The 22775-nt window shown below is 34.4% G+C and overlaps 1 protein-coding gene across 2 annotated transcripts in view; it reads right to left on the bottom strand.

Annotated features, from left to right (window-relative positions):
- Window positions 1-22775, bottom strand: part of USP47 (ubiquitin specific peptidase 47) — a 45931-nt gene that overhangs the window by 20799 nt on the left and 2357 nt on the right. For both annotated transcript variants that reach the window (XM_088525798.1, XM_088525799.1), the window contains exons 2-9: window positions 11928-12131; window positions 10879-10992; window positions 9890-10028; window positions 7781-7877; window positions 6982-7127; window positions 6062-6141; window positions 5433-5582; window positions 12-107 (exon numbers count right to left, since the gene is read on the bottom strand). In XM_088525798.1, coding sequence (XP_088381924.1) covers window positions 12-107; window positions 5433-5582; window positions 6062-6141; window positions 6982-7127; window positions 7781-7877; window positions 9890-10028; window positions 10879-10992; window positions 11928-12131 — 1026 coding nt within the window. The remainder of the gene's footprint in view (window positions 1-11; window positions 108-5432; window positions 5583-6061; window positions 6142-6981; window positions 7128-7780; window positions 7878-9889; window positions 10029-10878; window positions 10993-11927; window positions 12132-22775) is intronic.

The raw sequence follows: 22775 nt of genomic DNA, 5'->3' as shown, positions 1-22775 counted from the left end.
GTAGCACTTACCTTTCTTGCATCACATTTCTTCTTGCATCTTTCACAAAAATATTGATTAGGGCCATCAAGAATCTCAGGCTGAATGAAAGCATGCAGTGCTTCTTCCTAATAATAGAATAGATGGCACCTGATTTTTAAAAACAATTTTCTGTGCGTGCATAAGCCAGAATGATAAATTTACAATAAGAGTGCAATTACTAATTACTCCATTTGAATCTACAAAGATTTGAATGACAAAACTTGATATAGACGGACAAAAACAGGGCCAAAAAAACCCTATTAAGGCCAACTTTTCTGCTCAGACCAAGGGTAAGCAGTCAAAATATGAACAATAAATTATTCCTGAATACATTTCATGCAGCATTTGATAGATCCATATGGTCATGATTTTTCACACACCTTCTAAAATAAAGCTTATTCCTGTTACCTTGCACATCACATTCAGTTTAGTTTGTATAATCAGTGTCAGTGTTACACATTTGTATAATTAAGCTTATTTGATACTCTGCTTTGGCCTTGCCATTTGATATTTAAAAGCAATCAGTGATAGATATCAATAAATCCTCATTGCTCTATCTGAAGACAGTCTTAGTCCCACTCTGCAAAAGGACTTAAGTTATTTTTGGGAAAAACAAATGTTTTTTTCCCCTCCAGTGAAAAAGGCTGGGGGGAAAAAAGGGAGGAAATTTTGAGCATTACTCCAAACATAGTGAAAATCATCCATGGCCATCTTCTATGAACATATAACAAAAAAAATAATTATGTCCTTCAATAGCTGCTTAAAACATCTGCCTTAAACAGGAGTTCAATAATTCCGATTCTCCTTAATAAAGGAACAAGAAAGCAGACTATTATATCTCCTCCTAACATCATTTTCAGCAACAATATTGTGTAAAAACTATACTTTGAAAGTTGTTCAGATAAAAACCACCAAAATACTGTGATGAGCACAGTAAATTATTCTACCCAAAGATTTTTAGAAGATAAAACTTTTAACCCAGTTAGCTTGTAAGCTGAGAGTAGCCTGGGTTTCTGAACTTCAAGTGGTACTTAGGAGCTTTCTGTTTACCTTTAGAGGTTAAAACTGAAATACCATTGGCATGTTATTCAGATGGTCAGTTTAAAGAGAAGAGGATCAACACAAAATGCTTTGAAAATGATCATCTATTATGATGGAGTACAGCTGTTCCCCAAAATCCGAATAAGAGGGACTATAACCCTACTTAGATAAAGTCGTCGAAAGGGCAAACAATTAGTACATTTTGGCCAAATGCTTCTATAAACTCACTAAAGAATATTCGGAAGTATTTAAATGAAAGCACAAAAGTCATTAACCAACATGGAAACTACCCAGTGTAGAAGGTATCACTACTGGCCACAGAATTGCCTCTTATGAAGCAAACTAAAGCAAACAGCAGTCAGGGCAATGCTAATTTTTGCATTGTTCAAAAAAGAGTTGCAAGCTACTGAAACAAGCTATGTATGAATGATGGGGCAGAAATGATCAAGTAAACTCACATGATGTGCAATTTAACAAGGAAACACACTATACATTTTTAATGCATGGAAAAAAAAGGTGTTCCTACACATCCCCCCAAACTGAATGACTGAACGTATGAGATACAATGCATTACATTTAGTTATTTCATTGCTTATATCATTCAACTTTTGTATGCATGTTATATCGCTGTTCTTTTTGTCCACTCCTTTAAATCTTTCCAGACTTTCCACTATGTAATCTTTGCAATTCTGCTAAGCTTGTAACACAATTCGTATGCTAACGTACTTTATTTTCTACTCTAATTATGCCTAGTTCCTTCAGTGAAACCAGTGATACATTTTCTACTCCGCATATTTTATCACAGCTTTTTGCCTAACTGTACTTCTGGAAAAAGGTTTCTCTGAAGAGGTAACTGTTATGCAGTGTTAGATCAACTAAGTATTTCCAGATTTACTGGTATACTTCAAAATATAGCATGAAGTCAAGCAATAGGTTGCTATGAAAAAAGCCATTCAAACTTTTTCTAGTTAACAGAATCTAAGAACAGGCAGGAAGGGACTTCTGGAGGGCATCTGACTCCACTCCCTGCTCCAAGCATGTTCAACTTGGAATAGGTTGCTCAGGACCTTGTACAGCGAACTTTTGAGACTCTCTAGCTCTTTATTTTGTTTCTCCACACACAAAAAAAATATATTATGAGAGTCATTTGGCTTGGCAGATATCTTACTGCAAGTATTTGTTTAAAGCAGTAGAATCCTTATGAAAAGACACATAATAGAACATAGGCTGAATTGTTCTTTAGGGAAAAAAAAAAAACAAACCCTAACCAATCCGTACAGACAGACATCTACCTCAGATTTTCATAACTCATCTAGATTTCTCCTCTTCTCCCTTCAGCAATCTACATGCCCAAAGAATACTCTCAACTAAAACCAAAAATATTACTACCAGCTGAGTTATGCTTTTAAGACATTAACAATGAAGAAAACCATGAGTTTTCTAATCCGTAATCCAACTTTCCACATTACCCATATCCTAACTTTCACTAATAGTATTTGTTTGGCAATTACACCACATTGAAATTAAGTTTACGAAGGAGGAGCCCAAATTCACTTCTGCCCAAAAAGGCCTACTCATATCCATACTTAGGCCCTCAGCAGCAAAGCTGGCACGCACAAGATGGAGAGCATTAGCAACACTAAGTGTAACTGAACTGCGTTTACTACATCTCCAGAACAGTCTATTGGTACTATAAAGCTGATTCTATTTTCCTCTAGTAACAATTTTAGGATGCCAGCTGGCTTCCCATTGTACCCACTCTTTTCTCAGCTATTCTTCATCTTGTAAAATCCTGTCTAAATCAATAAAATCTAAGAGGCTGAAAAGTTTCAGATAATTGCTGTCAAATCCAGGCATTTACACAAAAGATACTATTTACAAAACTTTGTGTTCTGCTGTTCCTGTTTACCCTAAAATAAGTTTATAGGTCTGTATCTCTACCAAGCTCAAGAAGAGACTGATACACAGTGTTTAAGGGTTTCTAAAACCATGTCCTTGAATAAAGCAGTACTGAAGAGGTACTTATATAACCCTGACAACATCCCAGTGCCCCAAGGATGCCCTAACGCAGGTAAAGCTGTAGTACATGACATGGACTTGAGAGGGAGGGAGAGAAGGTAAGAGAGACAGTCAGAAAAATCAGAAAAAAAATGATTCAAAATGCAAACCTTAAAAATAGACAGAATAATTTTAGAATTACTTTGTATTAGAAAATAAAGGAAATAACAATATTCTTCTCAAAAGATCTTCAATGTTTCCACTTACTTGAAAATACATATATTTATATATAAATGCAATGTTTTAGGTATCTACATTTTTGGCAGTACACAATGTCGAACAGTGGGATAATAAAACTTTACTTGGCATTCTACAGATTAACCTTACTTAAAGCTTGTATATCCATTCTCTCTTTTTAGAAAGTAATGGAAAATCACTTACCTCTAACTAGAGTTCTTTGAAGGTAGTATCCTCCTTAGATCCCCTATCTTGGGTTGTATCGCCTGCTGCAAGTTCCCTTAGGAGCTGACTAGCAAGGTCTAAAAAGTTTTATATTCCCTTCTATAAGCCCTATTAGCGCATGTGTGAAGTTTTTGATCCCTCACTCATACCCTTTTACCTATACCTACTGAATCATCACCTATGGATCAATGGAGGATACTACCTTCAGAGAATTCCATTTAGAAACAGGCGATTTTTCCCTTCTCCAAAAGCAAGTATCCTCCATATCTCCCCACTGTTGAGGACTACAAAACTAAAAATAACATCTGCTATAGGTAAGACAAATGCAGGGAGGAGAATCAACTGAATATGATCAGAATAAGAATTAAAAATAGCTCAAAAATTGAAGCATGAATACAAATTGCAACAATGTAACTTTCAGTGTAACAAAAAAATCTTAAAACTGATTTCCTTATAGTATAGTAAACAGTGATTTACAGGACAAATATCAGATGTCACTGAAATTAATCTGTTCTTAGTTGTTCCTGTGTTTTTACAAATATACTTTTTTTTTTTTTTTTTTTAAAAAAACACATCATTCTGCTATAGACTTCTTCCCTACCAAAGAAAATAATTTCAATTTGAGACATGTATGATGCATTGTTAAATGCAGAATGCAATTATGAAATGAAGAAAGCTTTCATTTTTGTTAATAGATCAAAAAGTCTCTTGGTCATTGAATAAAAATGACAACAAAAATCTTCTAGATATGAGTTTTAAAGGTGAAAAGGGAAGCCAGTTATAGAAGCAAATCTCTAACTGGCATTGCAGCCAAAATACAGCTTCAATTATTTGAATCAGTACTAAAATTTCAATGCAATTTTAAAGATTTCAAAAGATTTTACTAACTTATCTTTTTTTGTGTGTGAGATCAATATCCCTCATTACTAACTCCTCAAAATCTCTCATTACTAACGCCTCAAAATTGGCATTTGAGGAATTAAAGCATGAAATAATCTGAAGCTACAGTTTAATGAAAATATGATAGTTCTTAAAATTACCATTAAGAATGACAGACTATTATTGCTTTTAAAAATAGTGCCAACGTACTAAATATGAAAGGCACGATTAGTTTATATACAATAAAAAATACCAGTAAACAAACACATGTTGTGTAATTGGTATAAAACAACCTTTTCCCAAAAACTTTGATGTAGTCTCATTCTCTCTCATAACTTCATCCATATTACAGATCATTTAAGCCACAATAGTGGTATTTTCTCTTTGTAATGACTGTTTTTTTTTTTTGGGGGGGAAAAAAGGAAAAGAAATAAGTTCACAGATTTACTAACTATATGTGCTTGCCAACATCAGCAACTGGAGCAAAACAATAAAGAGTATGGATGCACAACAGGAGTTTGTGTTATTATAACTTGCTTTTTAAAAGCATGTAGTATTTAAGAAACCTCAAAAAATACAGCAATAACATGGCTAAAACTAAAATTCCAAGTTAATGTTCTGTTCTTTCACTAATGTTTTCAATAATGATAGGAAAAATTTGCAAATGTGCCAATGAAGAGAACAGCAAAGTAAACTCAGTGATCTCACAAAAATATCTTAGGTAAACTCTGAGAAATTTATCAAGAAAATAATTGATGACTGCAGCCCTAGGGCAATAAAATTGCACTTCCCCTCCCCTTATACATGCACCAGTAGGACTCATTGAAGGGTGAAAGGAAAAAACAAAACAAAAAAACAAAAAAGCAAAAAAAAATTCTTCTAGAACTTGCTAGCTGGTTCACTGCACAAAGACGAACACCCCAAGATGGAGTATCTAGGATGATACTTACCATGTAACAAATTATACCACTGTCGCATTATGTATTCTATGTGTGTATGGATGCACTATTAGTCAGCATAATAGTACACACCACGCTAGCAAACGCCTGGTTGGAGCCATATGGCCGGATGACCAAAGGAATATCCAGGTAAGTGTCGATTCTCCAGCCTTCGTAGCCACATTCTAGACATCTTACATAGTCTTTCAGTTTGCCTTGATACAGCTGATTTATAAGGTCGGCCTGAAACAAATGTTCAAGACAGCTTGAAACAAACTGAACATCACAGATTTCTCTCCTTCAGTTTTACAAGAAAATGTTTTTTCTATTACACTTTAATTGCACATATGCACATTTAGAATGTACTATCTTTCTCCTACCTTAGAAGTGGCTTGAGTTAAGAGAGCCAACAATGCTGCCCATGACAATACTGAAGGTGAGTAAAACCCCACAGGTATTACTCACTGTCTCCACTTCAAATAAAGAACTAAGTTTTCAGACTTCAGAATATTCCAACTTTTATTTGGAGAATGAAAATATAAGCAATACTCTCAGAAAACCCTTATATTACAGTAGGCATAATAGTGTCTCAAAAAAGAAACAAACAACAACTATTATAGGCTTCAAGTAATCTGATACTTGAAGTTCAGAGTTCATATTCTTCACAATCATTACTCCCAAATGAGCAAACACACCCCTCCAAGAAGTTTTAGTAAAATTACCTGTTCTGTTTGCTTCCACTTCTGCTCCAATGCATCAAACATGACTCTACAAAGCTCCTGCACATCATGCTGTTGCCATGCTGTTAAAAATTGAAGTTCAAGAAAGGTAAATTGACTGCAACATTGCCTGAAGGCTAAAAATAGTTCTTAAAAAGCTAACTTGTTTTCAATTCTGTTTCTAAAATACTATTTGCTGTCTTGTATACTCTTGGGCCACCATTCAATTCCACAAGAAGTTACCTCTCAAATGGTTATGTTAAAGCAAAGAGCAGCCGACTTGCTCACAATATATTTGCACTAGTGAGGGCTCTGTATTCAGCATGAATAAATATGTAAATAATATGTAAATGGTAACGTTTCAAGTTATAAAATAAACTGGCCTTGACTTGTTTCCCATTGAATGCTAGTTGTCCAAAACTCAAATATAATTCCTTGTAGCATAAGAACACCAAAATCCAATTCTTTCCTTATCATCATGCAAATACTCCACAGGAATAAGGAAAAGTAACCAGCACATTATAGGACAAGACTGTAGTGTAGAGGTGTTAAAACAAATGCAGTGCTTGATTTTATGGAATTCTCCACATTATTTAATTGCAATGTGCATTTGACAGTTGTACTTCAGAAAATACGCAAGTTTCTCATAAAGAGCTATTTCTTTAAAATAATTAATGCCCATAACAACTGGATTACAAAAACATAGTGTTTTTTCAATTCAATTCTCTAAAACTAGCAGAATTCATTTCTTTAAGCGTAAGTATCCACTTAAGCTCTTTTGTTTCTATTGAAGGGGGTTGCAATTCCTCTTGTAAATTATTTGGGTATTTTTCTATCAACAGCAGTTTAAGCCTCTTATAGGCAATGGACGACAAGAAATAAATAAATAAAAAAAACACATGGGCTTAATAGCTGCCTATTACCTTCACTACTATCCCATCCAAAACTCCTGGTTACATCTGTTGTTTCAATTGCTCGCTTTTTGCTGGTCTGCAGTAAAACAAATAGTCTTTGAAGCTGGTAGGGGATGCTTGTCACTGGATCCTCTTCAGATTCTTCAAACTCCCATCTATTCACAACATAAGTTATTTGAAAATTTAAAATATTTTCAAAGTAACATTCAGAGAAACATTTAAAATCAACATTTCAAGCAGTTTGCTAGACAGAGGGTAACTGAAACTGTCTTGCGGAAAGTTAAGGTAATTCTTACCTCCTTTTCATATCTGTAGTAAAGTACAATGCTAAATATACTCAAGTGTATCAATCTAAAATATAAAGAATTTGCAAGCGTTCACTGCACGCGCACACACAAACTGCACTTAGTTTCAAATTCCATTTCATGTTTAATACTTAGAATACAAAACAATTCTTTAAAAAAGGACATAAGGACATATCTGAAAGCTCTGGTAAAACTAGATGCTTTTAAGCAGATATAATGGACAGTAGCTTATGCAGCTTGACTTTAAGTTTTAAAATAAATGAATCTTTTTCTTCAAGTAATTTTCTCCAATCATTTTTCTGCAATCTAACCTTCATCTGTTATCCGTACCACTCTGTCCACTCTGATTCAACGAGTGCTACTTAAGTTGAAATTCATTTCAATACCCAAACAAGAATGTTTTGACATGACAAATTTATACAGCTCTCCTATCAATATATACTAGGACACATGTAAGATTTTACTATGAACCTTAAGAAGGAGTTTTGATCATACATACTCACTTGTATAATGCATTTCTAAATTCGGGAGTCATGAAAAGTGTTTGTAAAAGGCTGTTCAGGTAGCAAGTCATTGCTTGATTTACTAGCCCCACATAACCTATAAATACAATTAGAACAAGACTGAAATACTGTAAGAGATAGGGAATTATTTTGAGAATTAAAATATATTTGACTAGAAAAAAATACCGTGGTCTTTCTTATTTAACTGCATTCAGCTCTTATCATTAAAAATGGTTTTGCATTATAAAAATTGACTTCTGTAATTGCTCAGAAAGTTTACACGTCACACTTCCTTGAATTACATGAAGTTATTTTAATAATTATGAATTGTTCCACAATAACAACCACCAATATTTGATTTAAATCACTCAATCTAGACATAAGTAATATCATGAATATTTTTATAGTTTTTACTACTTTTACTGATAAGTCCAAAATTTTAAAGACACTTCACATTCTAGCTTAATGCCTAGACTCTAAATATCCTAATTTAAATAATTTGTATATCTATTGGTTTGTACAATCATCTCAACTACAAATCAAAAGCCTGTAGCATGACCATGTACTTTAAAACCTTCTTCCATAATAATCAAAACAGCTCCTAAAAGCAGCTTCCCATTTTTATTAGCTGATTTATGAAATATTAATTTTATTAATATTCCATTTAGATTCTAATTGTCTCCATTAATCACACTTGATAAGCAGCATTTACTGGAGCACAGTATAATAAAGAAATGAAACATGCCTTTTATATTTTGAAGCTCAATAAAATACTAAAAATTCTATACTGGTAATAAAAATGCAGTCACCCCTTGCAAAGCACAAAGATCTTCTGTGAAGAGACTAAGTTAGGACATACATATTTTATACTACTCCAATCTAAACTGTTTCTCTTAACTCTATTTAGCTATATGGCAGAAAAAATATTAAATGAAAAATCTTCAAAATACATGAATTAACATAATATTTCCTTTGTGCCTGCCCAAAACATTAACATCAGGTGGTTGTCATACTACTCAGTTATAACTTAATGGGCACATCATACATCACAGTGTATGTGCAAGTGCAAAACACAGATACTTTTTGCATCAGGCATATTGCAGGACTGACTGGTGGTCGAATAAAGGGCAGACAAGGATTAAACACACCACTAAACCAAACAAGTGGGTGGTGGTAGAGAATATAGACAAAAGTATGAAACAGCATAGAAGAGTATGAAACTTGAAGCAGACAACAGTTCCAACTAAGTATTTCATGCTCCTGATATTACAATCCCAGAAATAAGCAGCTGTCAATCTTCACACAGAGCTGTGTGGTATTTTGGCAGAGTGTAAGAGAGAACAATAATAGTCTTGACAATTCCAACCAGCTTTTTTCCCCCGGTGCCCTCCTCTCAGGAAATCTCTTCCCCTGACAACCACTTACTCTACAGTATTTTGAGCCAGCAAAGGGAGGGCAAGTCAAGAGCAAAAGGCTGCAGTGCCTAGACTGCGAGAGGAAGCAGCAAGCTCTGGCTCATTAGGCAAAGGTTGTCTTCTCTTCTGCACAAGAGAGGCACCCAGCCTAATGGAATCTGCCCTGGCAGAGCTTCACTTCCCCTTCCTGATGGGGTCTCAGCTTGCCCATGGGAAGCCAGACAGCAGAAGGATAAAGTCTCTTGGGGAAGCACAAGATAGGCAGAGAAACCGGAAGCCGGGATTACATAAGCAAGATTTGAATAACAATTAGAGTGCAAAGATTTGGGAACAGACCCTGTTTAAAAGTATGTTAAGTACTCATTAAGCTTTCAGTGAACACACAGACATTAGGAGGTGTACTTTTCAGGATATACTTTGGCTACTCAACTTTGGATGTGGCAGCAGATTATTACAGAAAAGGAGATTCCCCTATTAAGGCTTTGAAATGCATTGTCACAAGTAAGAAAAAGTGATAGAGATTTTCTGTTTCCAAAATGGTATGAAAAGATTCTAGAAAACATGACAGAAAAAAGGTATTACTTTTTTTTTTGAATGAATTATAATTTCTTTCAAAAATCCTAAAGACTCTGCTGTTTGAAAATATGCTGAAATAATTACAAAACAGTATTGTCTTTACAAGACAAATTTATACCTGTCTCAGATTTGCTCAGGACTGAAGAATAAGAGTAGTTTTGACTGACGTAATCATTGGTGCAGCCAACAGAGCCTTCTCTTGGAAGAGGGCCTATAAATCTGTCTTGGGTACTGTCATCTGTTGTACCCGACTCCTCCTAAAAACATAAATATACTTACTTTATGCAAAAGTTAAGCAACACTTAAAAAAAAAAAAAAAAAAAAAAAAAAAAAAAAAAAAGCATCTTTGTTCTCATAAGTAAGAAAATAATTTTGTCAGTGTATCACATACCAAAACTTTAGGAAATTTTTAGGAAAGTTTAAGTTTTCAGTCACATGCAAGTCAGTCACTTCAGTTTTGCTCTAAAAATCCTCAACCCCTTCAAAATACATTCTTTTAATTAGCAGAAGCAAATGCTCTTCAGAAAAGCAGCAATATAGTATTGTATAATCAAATAAATACAGTACTATATAATGCATACAGACATGTCTTGCAGACAAGTCTACAAGATCAGTTTAACAGTTCTTCTTACTAATGCTTACCACTCTTTGCACTGAACGGAAAAAAGTAAATTGGAAGCAAGTAACACTGTTGTTAATACAAGACTGTCCTTACTGAAAACTGTGAGAGCAGCCTAACAACTTTCAAACACCCAGAGGAAAAAGATCAAGTATATGACAAAAATTCTACTGTTAAGACTTGTCTCTAAACAAGATTAGTTAATTACATAATCCTAGAAAACTACTTGTAGCAAGCATTACATAAAAAGTTGACAAAACATGAATAAAATGTGACAGCAAATTATTACTTAAGGTAAGGTATTTTTACTCAAGAGAAACCAGCAAGTATAAAATACTAGTCTAAGAAGATCCAATTAGAAAGTTCCTGAGGATTACATGAAACATGCAACAAAATTTCATTTCATGTTAAGACACACATGTTCAAAAACACATCTTATCCTCTCATCCCAGCAACAGCTTACATAATTTCACAAAGATTTTGCTTACCGACATCATACGAGGCTGTTCACCACCTTTGTCCGTCAAATGCAGAAAGTTCTTCTTCCCCGACTCAAAGCCAGCATCAAGAATACTCTTGTCACTGTTCTGCTCTATTGGGGTCTGTTGAAAGAAAATTAACAGATTTTTTAAGCATTTTTAAATGAACTTCGTGTGCAATTCTGTCCAAAAGTACATTGCTTCAAAGAATTTCTGGAATACTAGGATAAAAAAGTTATTCAGCATAAACAAAACATAGTCAGCATTAATAATGGAAAAATTTGGTAACAAATTAAAAGACAGATAAATTTAATCCTAAAGTACAGATTAATACCTAGAAACTGGTCAGTACAGAGCAACAAGACACTGGTCAATAAATTTTTGGCAAAAGCCAGATCATCAAGTGACCTATAGACAGCTTGCATACACCCTTTTTAGAAAAAGAAGGGAAGTTGAGCAAGCATAAACATGACTTGAAATAAAAAATTATTTAAAGTTTTATAATGTCTATTTTTAAGAACTCTTATGAAGCTTTCCATAGGAATCCATAGGATTTGCATAAATTAAACCAAGCTGGATTTACAAAAAAGTACAGTGACATCTCAGTCAATTACCTTGTACAGTAATATAAGCAGGTAAGAAAGCAACTAACAAGTCACTATATACCTTGTCTCTGTTAAGAAAACGTTTCTGAACAAAAAAAATCCATACAAAATGAGGTTAATAACCACAGATGATATTAAAAATTATGAAGAGGGAAAGTAGAATGACATCTGAATGACCACAATTTCCTTTGCTCAGTGTTAAGTAGGTATACCAATTAAAAGAGTATTTGGAAGTAAAAAGTAAATATTACATAAAATAAATTCAGCAAGTCAACACAGCAGTGATAGCCTGGGTCAGGAAACCGATTACCAATTTTTATAAGAATTAAATGGGAAAATTTAACAGCACTATGTTATGAAGGGTGCTGTTCTATAACATGGAGATTTGAACATCTGCTATCAACAGGAACTTTTATAAAAGGGAGGGAGAGATGGGGGACACTTTTGCCATACCATATCAGTTATGGTATCTCCATCGCCCCACACTAAATCAAAAGTTCCATTCACATAGCCCACTTTTGAAGCCACATCTTCAAAGAGCCTTTTAAGTGGTGTGGAAGCTGGCAGGTTTAAGGTAATACGTTCATTCACTGTCTTGGAATTTGTGGTATCTTGTACTATGCACAGCACTCTGGGCTCTTCAGCAGCACTTTCTATCTGAAATGACAGCAGATAATAATTCAGTGAGTAAAACTAAGAACTAAGAATTTTAGAGTTAACTTGAAAAAAAAATAAAGACAAAAACTCATTATAATGACATGTGATACACTTTAAGAAAATCAAAAGCTGGATTTTTTATGCTTGCTTTCAAATATAAAGACCCTTCTAGTTCTGGAAAATCTTCATAGAAGTACAATTCCTTTCCCTAGGATAAGGAGTTGGCACAGGTGGGCCAACATACAGAAAAATAAGTGCTCAAGCTTCACACAAAATTTCAGCCTTGAAGCTGATTGAAACAAACAAACAAAAAATCACCCCTCTAAAAAAACACTGCTTCCCACCAAGAACAAACTTTCAAATTATGGATATTTGTATTTTCACATTACCCCTATTTTCCTTTAGCACACACATAAAGACTGATCAGGTAGAAACATGCCTTTTGTGACTCCTGAAAATGCAAAAAAAAAAAAAAAAAACCCAAAAACAAACAAACAAAAAAACCTGCAAACTTCCAATAATTCTCCCCCAAAAGGATTTGGATATCTTATATTTGGATATTGTTTCTAGAACCATAAGGAATAAATAATATTTAAAGACAGGTCAAAAAATAAAGCATGAAGTGGATAAAGGGAATAGTCATTCCTCAAGGAGTCAGCCACTTCAATTTGTAACAGAGAAAACATTAGAAATGTCAATCGGAACACCCAAATCCATGGTTTCAGTCCCTGTCTGCAGAGCATACAACCTTGACCAAAAAAACTCAGACCCACAATCCGCCAACATCTTCGGGTAATAAAAATACAAAAAGTTGTCAACCATGTCACAAAAATACCCAACAGAGAAGAATTAAAATGACAACCTAAATAACATTAGCATTCTTCAGATTTCTAAACAGCAGCCGTATGAGACAGATGCTGGCCACCAAAGTGGTCAAGTTCCTTAGGAGAGCTCTAACATAAGCAAACCTTTCAATAAGAAAGGTTTTAGCTGTTCCTAACACGTTCAAAACAAGTTCTTCATTTGAAACTCAACTCCTTGTCATACTGCCTTTAAATTGTCAATGCCAGTTTCATTCTCTGCAGAAAGCAGCCATAAATTCACCTGCACACTTTCTCCGCCACTTTTGATAGTGAATTAGTTTTGACTAATATTGAAGTTTCTATTGAAAATAGTCAGAAAGACACTAGAAGTAACTGAAAGATTGAGAACTACATGGAGAAAAGAAAAACATTAAGAAAACAAACTACGGAGATCATACAAGATTGGCCATTTCGGTAGCTGGATGTTCCATATCAGACAAATCCTCACTTCCTTGTTCACACATATAATTCTGACAGATTGAACTGTTTAACTCAAGGTTATTATGGCAAAAGATACCAAGTCATCATTTATGCTCTCAGTGCTTCAAGTTATTCGTAATAAATACACGAAGCACAAATAACTCAAAACAAACTTTCTCTGTAACTAGCATTCACATATATTTTGTGAATGAGAAGACACAAATATCTTCGTGTAGTTACTTTACTGTAAGTGCAGTGTAAAAGGCAATACTAGCAAGTGATAGACCTCTGAATTATTGACACACAGGCTCTTATAAAACTGAGTTTGCATAGCAAACACCAAAGACTTTAATCACATAATCAGATATACTGAGACTCGCACTTCCATTTTTCTGATGAAGATTCAGAGGGCTACAAAATCCCACACTAATATAAAAGCACATGAACAGAGCTGTGAAGCTTCCACTGTTAGAAATGCATCCAGTACATATACACACAGCCTTTGTATTCAAGAACATGCACAAAAACCCAACAGCTCATGCTCACGTTAAGAATTAACAAAAGCTACAGCACATGCTGTTACCATGTATCTTAGTCAAATCACTTCATAAAAAATTGACTTCATCTGTCTACCTGTGAAAATTTCTTCTTCATTTCAGCAAAGATACTTTGTCTGCAACTCCAAAACATATCCTATAGTGCATAAAAACAAAATTAACAAATCATAATTCTTTGAAGTAGTGAAATTACTTTTTTTTTTATAGTTTTATAGTTTAAGTAAAAGAACTATTACTGAATTCTAAACCACCATTCACAGAGTAACTTTAAAGAAAGAAAACTTCTATAGTTGTAGTGTTTGGATTCTCTATTAACATGGGAGTTCAGTGCATTTTAACATCTAAATTAGGCAAGTCTAGGAGCAGTGCTACATAAAGTATTACTTTTTGATATACTTTTTTTAGTTAAGTTTCGGTATACTACAGATACTTCATAAAGTTTAAAAACGGTGTAATAAGAACATGTAAACAACACTCCAGGAAATAAAGCCATCCTAATAAATTCCTTCATTATGTTAAAAAACATCTTTAAATGCAGGTAAACATTTTAACCTTAGATGGCTCAAATGTAAGATTAGCACATAACTAATCAGTTTGTCATTGCACTTAATTTTCAGGTTAGCTAACTTCATACGAAACCCTTCCTTACTTTCAGAGATATTTTCTCACATTAATATGACCATACCTTGATATATTCAGTTTAACATAATAAAAACATGAAGTTAATGACTTCCATTATTTCCAAAACTTTCAGAGTCTGCCTTAGCTTTTCTGTTGCACTATCAAAAACACAACAATAAACATTATCTGTGCAAAGCTGCTTGCCAACTATAAACAAACTTTAAGTGAACCACTTTCTGAATCTGCAACTTTATACCTTGCATTATTTCAGAAAAGAAAGAAAAAATAAAAAAACATTCAGGAAAAGGAAATATACTCAGGAAAAGAATTATCTTACTTCACATCTTTGCTCTTAACTGCATAACTGCATGCTCTACAGTCATCAAGATCACTGCAACATATAAACTACTGATGTAACTTTTACCTATGTGGCCCATTTGCAGCTATAAAAATAGACAAAAATTTCACAATTTAACTTCTGTCAGCAGAACAACAGGTAAGGACAGCTTTATTGCCTTGTACGCAGAGAAGAAAGAGTGCTAGGCTAGAAGTTCTAAAAATTTAAGATTTTAAAAACGTGTCTAGTAATCATTTTCTTCACACACCAGCTGGTAATTTCAGACTTGACAGATGTTTCAAACTAAGACAACACTTTTAAATTTTTTTCCTATCAGGCTTACCCGCTCTCAACATATACCCTGACTTCAAGGTTAAAGTCCATTAAATATAGTAGTAAAAATCAGCAATCCTAAATTACAAAAATCATCAGCATACTATCCTGTTCTAAAGATTTAAGTCTTCCAACATTCCTTGTAGCAGGCAAAGTCTGAAGGACTTTGGCCCACACTTCCTCTTCCTGGAGACAGAGAAATTAAGCCTGGTAAACAAGGGGCACACATAGCTTCCAGGTATGCTGTTTCACTTGTGGCAGGTGGAGGAGAGGAATGCTCCAGGCATCAAAGCTGGACAGAAATACATACAATTCACTACTTTTAGTAAGAGCTAAGAAGCAAGCATAACAGTATTCTTACTTTCCAATACAGAACTGCTAAAAGATTTTCACTTTATTTCACACCAAATACATTCTGCACAGTCCACCTTGATTTTCACTACCTCATTTAATGAATCAATCAAAAAATCAAGCTTGCAAACTATATTGCTTATATGATGTTTAGTAATGAGGAGCCTTCAACTGCTCTGACAGAACAAACTGCACACAAGCGTAAGGGTTCCCAAACCTGCACGTAGGCAATGATGTGATGGATCAGACTTTAAGAATTTTTGTAACATACAGAAAACAAAAGAGCAAACGACAAACACATTAGACACTGGTGGACATGGTAGAGAGCCACTATGCATAAACATTTTCCGCTGCATATTTCTAGAATACTTTTGAATCAACGAGCTATATGGATGCAACTCCATGAGAATAAATAGGCTGTAAGATACAGAGCATACAGCACACAGTAGCACTGAAGTACCATACAGCACACAGTAGCACTGAAGTACTTCATAGCGCAATTCCGTAAACACTTGAATAAATGAAGCATTATCATTAGCATCATCTGCAAAACTGGAACATCACCTATAACCAGCAGCAGGCTTAGCAGTCCATTTACATGTGGTGGTTTTTCTTCAACTTTGAAACAAAAAAAGTGTATAGTATTTCATTAACCATATGTGGACCAACACAGATAAAATTTATTTTCTAACAAGAAAAGAGCCTCCAAGATCTTAACTCTTCCTCCTTTCAATATGAAGCTATTTTAAATAAAATTTAAAAAAATGGGAATTGAAAGTGAAACCTAGAGGTTATGTGAAGTTTGAGCTTAACTTCATCTAATGTTTCCATATTTAGAATACTTCAAACAGGCAAAAACACAGACAACATGAACAAGTAGAATCAGAAGTTTCAGGTCAAGAGTTTAAACAGATTTGCAGCTTTTGGCTGCCAAATGATGTTAATGGCTTACTGAGACTTAAAACAATCACCAATACAGAAGTCCCTAAATGTTCACACCCTATAAATAATTCTCATAAACCAGTGCGATATGGAGGAAAGGCAAAGAGATCACCAGCAAGTGCCAATAATGTGGTCGACGTCATGCGTCCATCTACAAAAGGGCTTGGTGATTAAGCCTAAGACAGCATTTCACAGTCTTCACATAGCATCAGTAACCTAATTTTGTATGAAATGTACACAACCAAGTACTGCCTATCAAATTCCTGCTTGGCAAAGTTGGGAGTGTGCACTCCGGGCTCATCTGATCACATGCGTATTTCCAGCAATCACAAATTTAAACTTGGTAGCTTAAACCACAATAGAAGCAGTTTTCACTAGCATGCTTTAACTGCTGAAAGTGTTGCATAAAAATGTTCATGCAGTAACTATAATTGAACTGACATGAGGTTTGTTTCAACTCTTCAGCAACACCAAATTGTTCTGGGATGAGTTCCTTGAGGACCCACAGCTATACTCTAAGAATCTCTTCATCTATTCCAAGAGCTTCCAGTCTGCTTATCAACAAACTTGATTCATAATGACAACAAGGCATTCTGCATGAAACATGAAGGCCAAACTCCTTTGAAATATACACCAAAATATCAAGAGAAAAACAAGGGGAGAATAATGAGACTGATCTAAATTTCCATCTCTATTCTAAAAACTCTTTACCTTGTGAATTTTGAACTAAGGGCTTCAAACAGTTCTTAGAGTCCACAACTCCCTTCTCCCACTGACTGAGCTGGCCATGCTTTTACTAGGCCTTTTTTAAAGGATATCTTCCCTAAAACAAACAGGTGAGAAGGTCACTCCCCTGGGAAATAAAAGGTGTGGAGAAGCCCCTAAAATGAGTGGAGCATTGAACAAAAGTTCTCCATCATTTTGGATACTGCTGTAGTTACTAAGCAACCCAAAAAGAGAAAATTGACTCATATTTGGCTGTGTTTTAGAAAAACAAAGCAACCTCTTGGAAAGCGATAGCTTATAACACTAATTCTGGGAACATCGTGAACTGTTATTCAATACAGATGCCTAACTGCAGCCTAGTTTTAGATAATCGGGGGATAATGCACTTAAGCCAGGAATGCCTGAACCAAAACACAAAATAATATCCTATAGTACACCTGTGGTAAACAGAGTAATCCATTTTTCTAAACGTTAATCTTAGGTCTCAATAAGAAGAACCATCTTCAGTTAACTCCATATACATCTCATGCTTTTACTTTCCTTGAGGCAAAATTATTTTGAACAACCTTCACATAACCATTTAATTTTGCATTAGATTTACTGTGTGATATAAAATTTGTGTATACTTGAATAATATATTTCATCCTCAAACTCAAATTTTGTTGCATCTAGGCAGACTTCACACAAAATCCAACAACTGCCCTTGGACGCTAGTGTCTAGCATTACTTATGAGGAAAAATACTGAATTCTGAGCCTAATGCCAACCCACATTCAAGAATGCATATGCTGATTCTGGCTTGTTTTCTAATCTCTGCACCTTCTTGTTTTTTCTTTTCTTCTTTTTTTTGGGGGGGGGGTGGGGGGGGGAACTGGAGAACATCAAGGATTCTTGAAACTACTTGAGGGCCTTTCAGTCTATCCATTTGGCTAGCAACAGCAAGACGACAGACATAAGAAGGATTGCTAATTTACTAGGTCTGCCTGCAGATCTTACAGAATAATACCGTGCAATTCTGTTAAACCACTGCTGGACAATTTTTTTCCAATCTTGATACATACACAACATAATCTTCTGGTTAACAGCAAGGACTTAGAGACTTCACTTATCCTTCCTGCTCCACATAAAGGAAGTCTGCTCAACAGAAATACAAAACTATCCTCCACAATCAGCAGTTTGCAGTCTGCATTAATATTTTGACTACTCTATTCATAACCATTAAAAACACTGAACCTAAGGCTAGTCCTTTGTCTTCCTCCTTTGTATTAGAGAAGATGGACACACAAAATATTTTTAAGGAGGAATAAAAGTATAGAAAAATGATCAAGAAAGTGTGGCTTTGAGAACTTCTCCCCTTTTTTTAATACCACTTTGTAAAGAGCAATGAAATTATTGTTTCAGTTTGGCATGACTGAACAGAGCAGGTCTGTTTTTACTGTCACTGCTTATCAACTTCTAGTACTCACTTTTCCTGTTCAGCTGGAACACAAAGATTTGAGAAAACTTCACCACCAGAAATACAGGTAGAGGCCTTGAAGACGTAGTTAAAAAACAGGGGTGGGGGGGAGTGGGGGTTTAGTTTTTTGCAGAAAACTTATACACAGAAAAAAAGTCTGTACAGTATTTTAGGAAACAGTATTTTAAGAAAGCATCAATATGATCCAAGTAGATGTAGGTAAATGCCAAAAACACAAGAACAGGCTATTCCAATTACGCTCTCCATTAAAGTCTGACTTCAACCTTGTAAACCCTCATGCACATGTTTCAGTTTATACAAGCAAATTGCTTCACTGTTTCGCTCAGTAGCATTAGACCTGGGTTATATCGCTTCCTTCCACTTCAGTGTATAGCATTTAGCTATGTCTTCCTCTCACAGTATGTACTGTATTTTAAGAATTAATGTCCTACTGATACCCAGCATCACTATAATTAAGAAATTACACATTTATTCAATAACATGAACTTGCCTGCATACTTTGTTATCTTAGTACAGTAAGATATCATTAAATTTACAGTGTACATAAAACCATTTGACACTTTCAAGGCAGCCTAAAAACTCTGAAAGCAGAAATGTTCTAGCTATATAAGCAGTTCAGGCTGGAAGAGCTGAAAGAAGCAGTCTTGCTCCCATTTGCTTATTTCCACCCCCACATTGTCCCCTTTCTCTGTTGGTACAAATAGTCATGCAGAGCTGGCTCAGATAGCTAATCCGTCATAAAATTAATCATTTCTGGATGCTTTTTTCAGTGGGTTAGTTTTAACCTGAACCAGCCTTCTAGTAGTAACAGTAATAAGTCTACAGCAGTAATAAGTTACTAGATAACAATGCCATATAGATTTTACTCTTCCTTCTATATATTCATTACAGTGATCTGAGTCAGTCTCATCCTTTTACAGTTCCATTTAGTTTGCATCTTGCCTTCATCTTCTTTAATATCCCCTGTTCCTTGCCTTCCTTCACAAATAATCAAAAAAAAATATGTAATGTCAGAATAAAACACTTCACACTGTCATCCTGTATATGGAGAGTCACAGTAAGAGTGGATGTGCCTTCAAGCTTATTGTCCACTCTTTCAATAAGGAGCAGCCATGAACTTTAATCTATAATACTTCCTTAGGCTACAATTTTACCAAAACACTTGTGTTCCTAATTAAGAGATATAGGTATAATTATGAAGCTATAACATTGTATGCATGAGGAAAGACACAAATGATGCTTTCCTACATTCAAAAATTTATGAATGAAAAATACTTCCCATTTTAAGCAACTATATCTGCTTTTTAAAAAAATGTTTATTTAAATATTTTTAAACCTTTTGACAAGGATATTGTCATGAAACCAAATTAATCAATAAACATATTTGCATTCCTTTCCTTGAGCTCTTGCAGTATTCCTCAGTACTTCCCCTTCTAAAGGATGTAAAGCTAACATTTTTTTTTGTATAATCTCTAGACTGAAAACTTTCATGGCATATCAAGCTTATTTCTTATGTAACTTTTAGCCTTAGAGCATTCACCAAGCTTATAGAACTCATATACATTTCCTAATGTTATTTAAAAGGCTTTCACTACATCTGATTATGGAGGAGATATTTCATGTTCAGGCTCTACTTCAAGAATGTTCCTCTTGACATGCAAAGAGTTTCTTGGCCACAGTATATTTCCTTTTAAAGGGTCCAGGTTGTACAGCTGCAGAATAATTTATGTCAAAGAAAACATTTTGCTGAATTACTGCACTACAACCAATTATTTTATTTCAAAGAGCCAAGCTAAAAATTATTGTGATTTTTCAGAACCACCTAAAGACTTGTACACTGCAGAATGACCAACATTTCCTCCTCCTAATCTTATTTCATCTTCAAATGCTGAGCAAGATCATTTGTTCAATACAAGCTACATACAAGCAAATAACTGCAAAATATGAATATAGAAAAGACTATGCCAGAAACTGGCTAGTGAAACTGTGATCAAATTGGTAACCATTTTTATCTGAAAAAATACAGGAAATATGTAAAGACTTTCTAGTATTTTCAGCGAATACTTATCTAGTTCTACTCAAAACAACATTATTTTGAGAACACAGTTTTGCTCAAGATGAGAAACATGTAACAGAACACAATAAGCAGCTCACCTGACAGCATACCAAATTTAAAGGCTTAATCCTAGCCTTTGATGTCAGCTTGAAAATTTTGCTAGAAGAATATGAGACCTTTGCAAACTGAATAAAAGGTGGCATATATAACTCAGTCACTCTAGAGTTTCCAGAGATCAGAATTTCATGTTTTTAATATATACACACACATTCTCCAACATATTTTCAAATGCAACATGACGACTGCACAGGTATTTATGTTTTCAAAAAATTAACTATATCTATTTAAAAATGGCAACAAATTATTTGAAATGAACAGTGTTGCTGTACACTGAAATTCCAAGTAAAAGAAAGACAGTATACAAGACATAGCCAACATACGACTCTGGAGTTTGATACTGACAGATATTTTAATTATTTTGTCTCTGCAGAAGGCAGAGAATGTCTTAATTACCAGGAACAAATTTGAGAAACAGCACATAAGTGCACCAAAAGTTAAGGATTTAACTTACTGTAACAGAGTATGCATTCAGTTTAACAAACTTAACTATCACCAATCCACAAAAGAATAGAGATAACTGCATTTTTGTTTGCAGTGATGTTCAACAATTACTTCCACAAAAGCTTTAAGTGGTAAGTTATTGAATTGTCAGACTCTGCTACGAGTAATAATTTTAGCTAGCAGCATTTAAAGACCAGGGTTCCGGTAGCAAATAACTGCCTGTAATACAAAATCTTTTCATTGGGTGATCTGAAAGGGCTATTAGATTATTATCCTGATTATCTTTCTTACACTACAAATCAAACACAAAGATGCATAGAAAGTAGAAATAATTAACAAAGTTTACTTCGAGAAACCCAGAGGCTGTCCTAAGTGGGAAGAGATCTCACTACCTTCATGCCATATTCAAATTACATTATTACATGATTATTTTTTAGATAATGTTTGTTCACAAGGAACAGATGTTTTGTGGAATTCTGTTTGGATGCTCTGTATGTTTGTTTTTTTAAAGTAAATTCCAGATTATTTGCTAGGTCAACAAAGCAGTCAGTTTCTCTCCTTGCTGCAAAGGTACCTTCATGTTTTACAACAGAGCATACAAAAAGTGAAGCCAGGAAAAACTGAGAAGTTATACAGCTGTAAATACAAGCAGAATCTCTTAATACACTGGAATAGAATGAAGACAGAATCATCGGCATTAAACGAACTGCATCCATTTACTAAACTGAATTACAAATCAGCTTACTTGTATTCTTGGTCTTCTAAAGAATAAGTTAAAGCGATAATCATCAAGAATTATCTTTTATTTTTTCAACGCAGAAGATTAAAATCAATTCATTAGTACAGGGATGAAAGGACTCCTATTAGTTAGCTGTGGGAGAAGTCACACTACCTTCTTTAATTTAATGGCACCAAGTACAAAGAATATATGTTTCTCCTGACAGTTGTACTTTGGATAGTCCATGCCGGAACATGTTAAAAAAAACATCTATGCAGCATTTATGAAAGTAGTAACGTGGACACAAGATCATAGCAAAACAATGCATTTTATATTCTCATCAATTCTGGGAGTCTGGGCAATACTTTTGAAAGTCTGACGCACCTCAGTTTTCAACAGAAAACCTAGTAAAATTTACTCACATTATCAGCAAACAAACATATACATCTTCCTCAGTGATTCTGTTAATACTATTTTATTATCTATATTTGAGTTAGAATCATATATCATAAGTTTGACATCTACTTTAGAGATGCAAGCTGAACCTATACCATGTAACAAAGATAGTTTTTTTGTAAGATATGAATATAATTATGTCTGAGCATAGCAGCTTAGCTACTAGTATTTTCCATCCATGGAAGTATAATATTATTCTCTACAAAAAACACAAATATAAAAAATGT

This window comes from Tinamus guttatus, unplaced genomic scaffold (genome assembly GCF_059628265.1).
Source record: "Tinamus guttatus ecotype Peru unplaced genomic scaffold, ASM5962826v1 Tinamus_guttatus_pri_ptg000240l, whole genome shotgun sequence".
Classification (NCBI taxonomy): domain Eukaryota; kingdom Metazoa; phylum Chordata; class Aves; order Tinamiformes; family Tinamidae; genus Tinamus; species Tinamus guttatus.
This window is presented reverse-complemented; position numbering and strand designations above follow the sequence as displayed.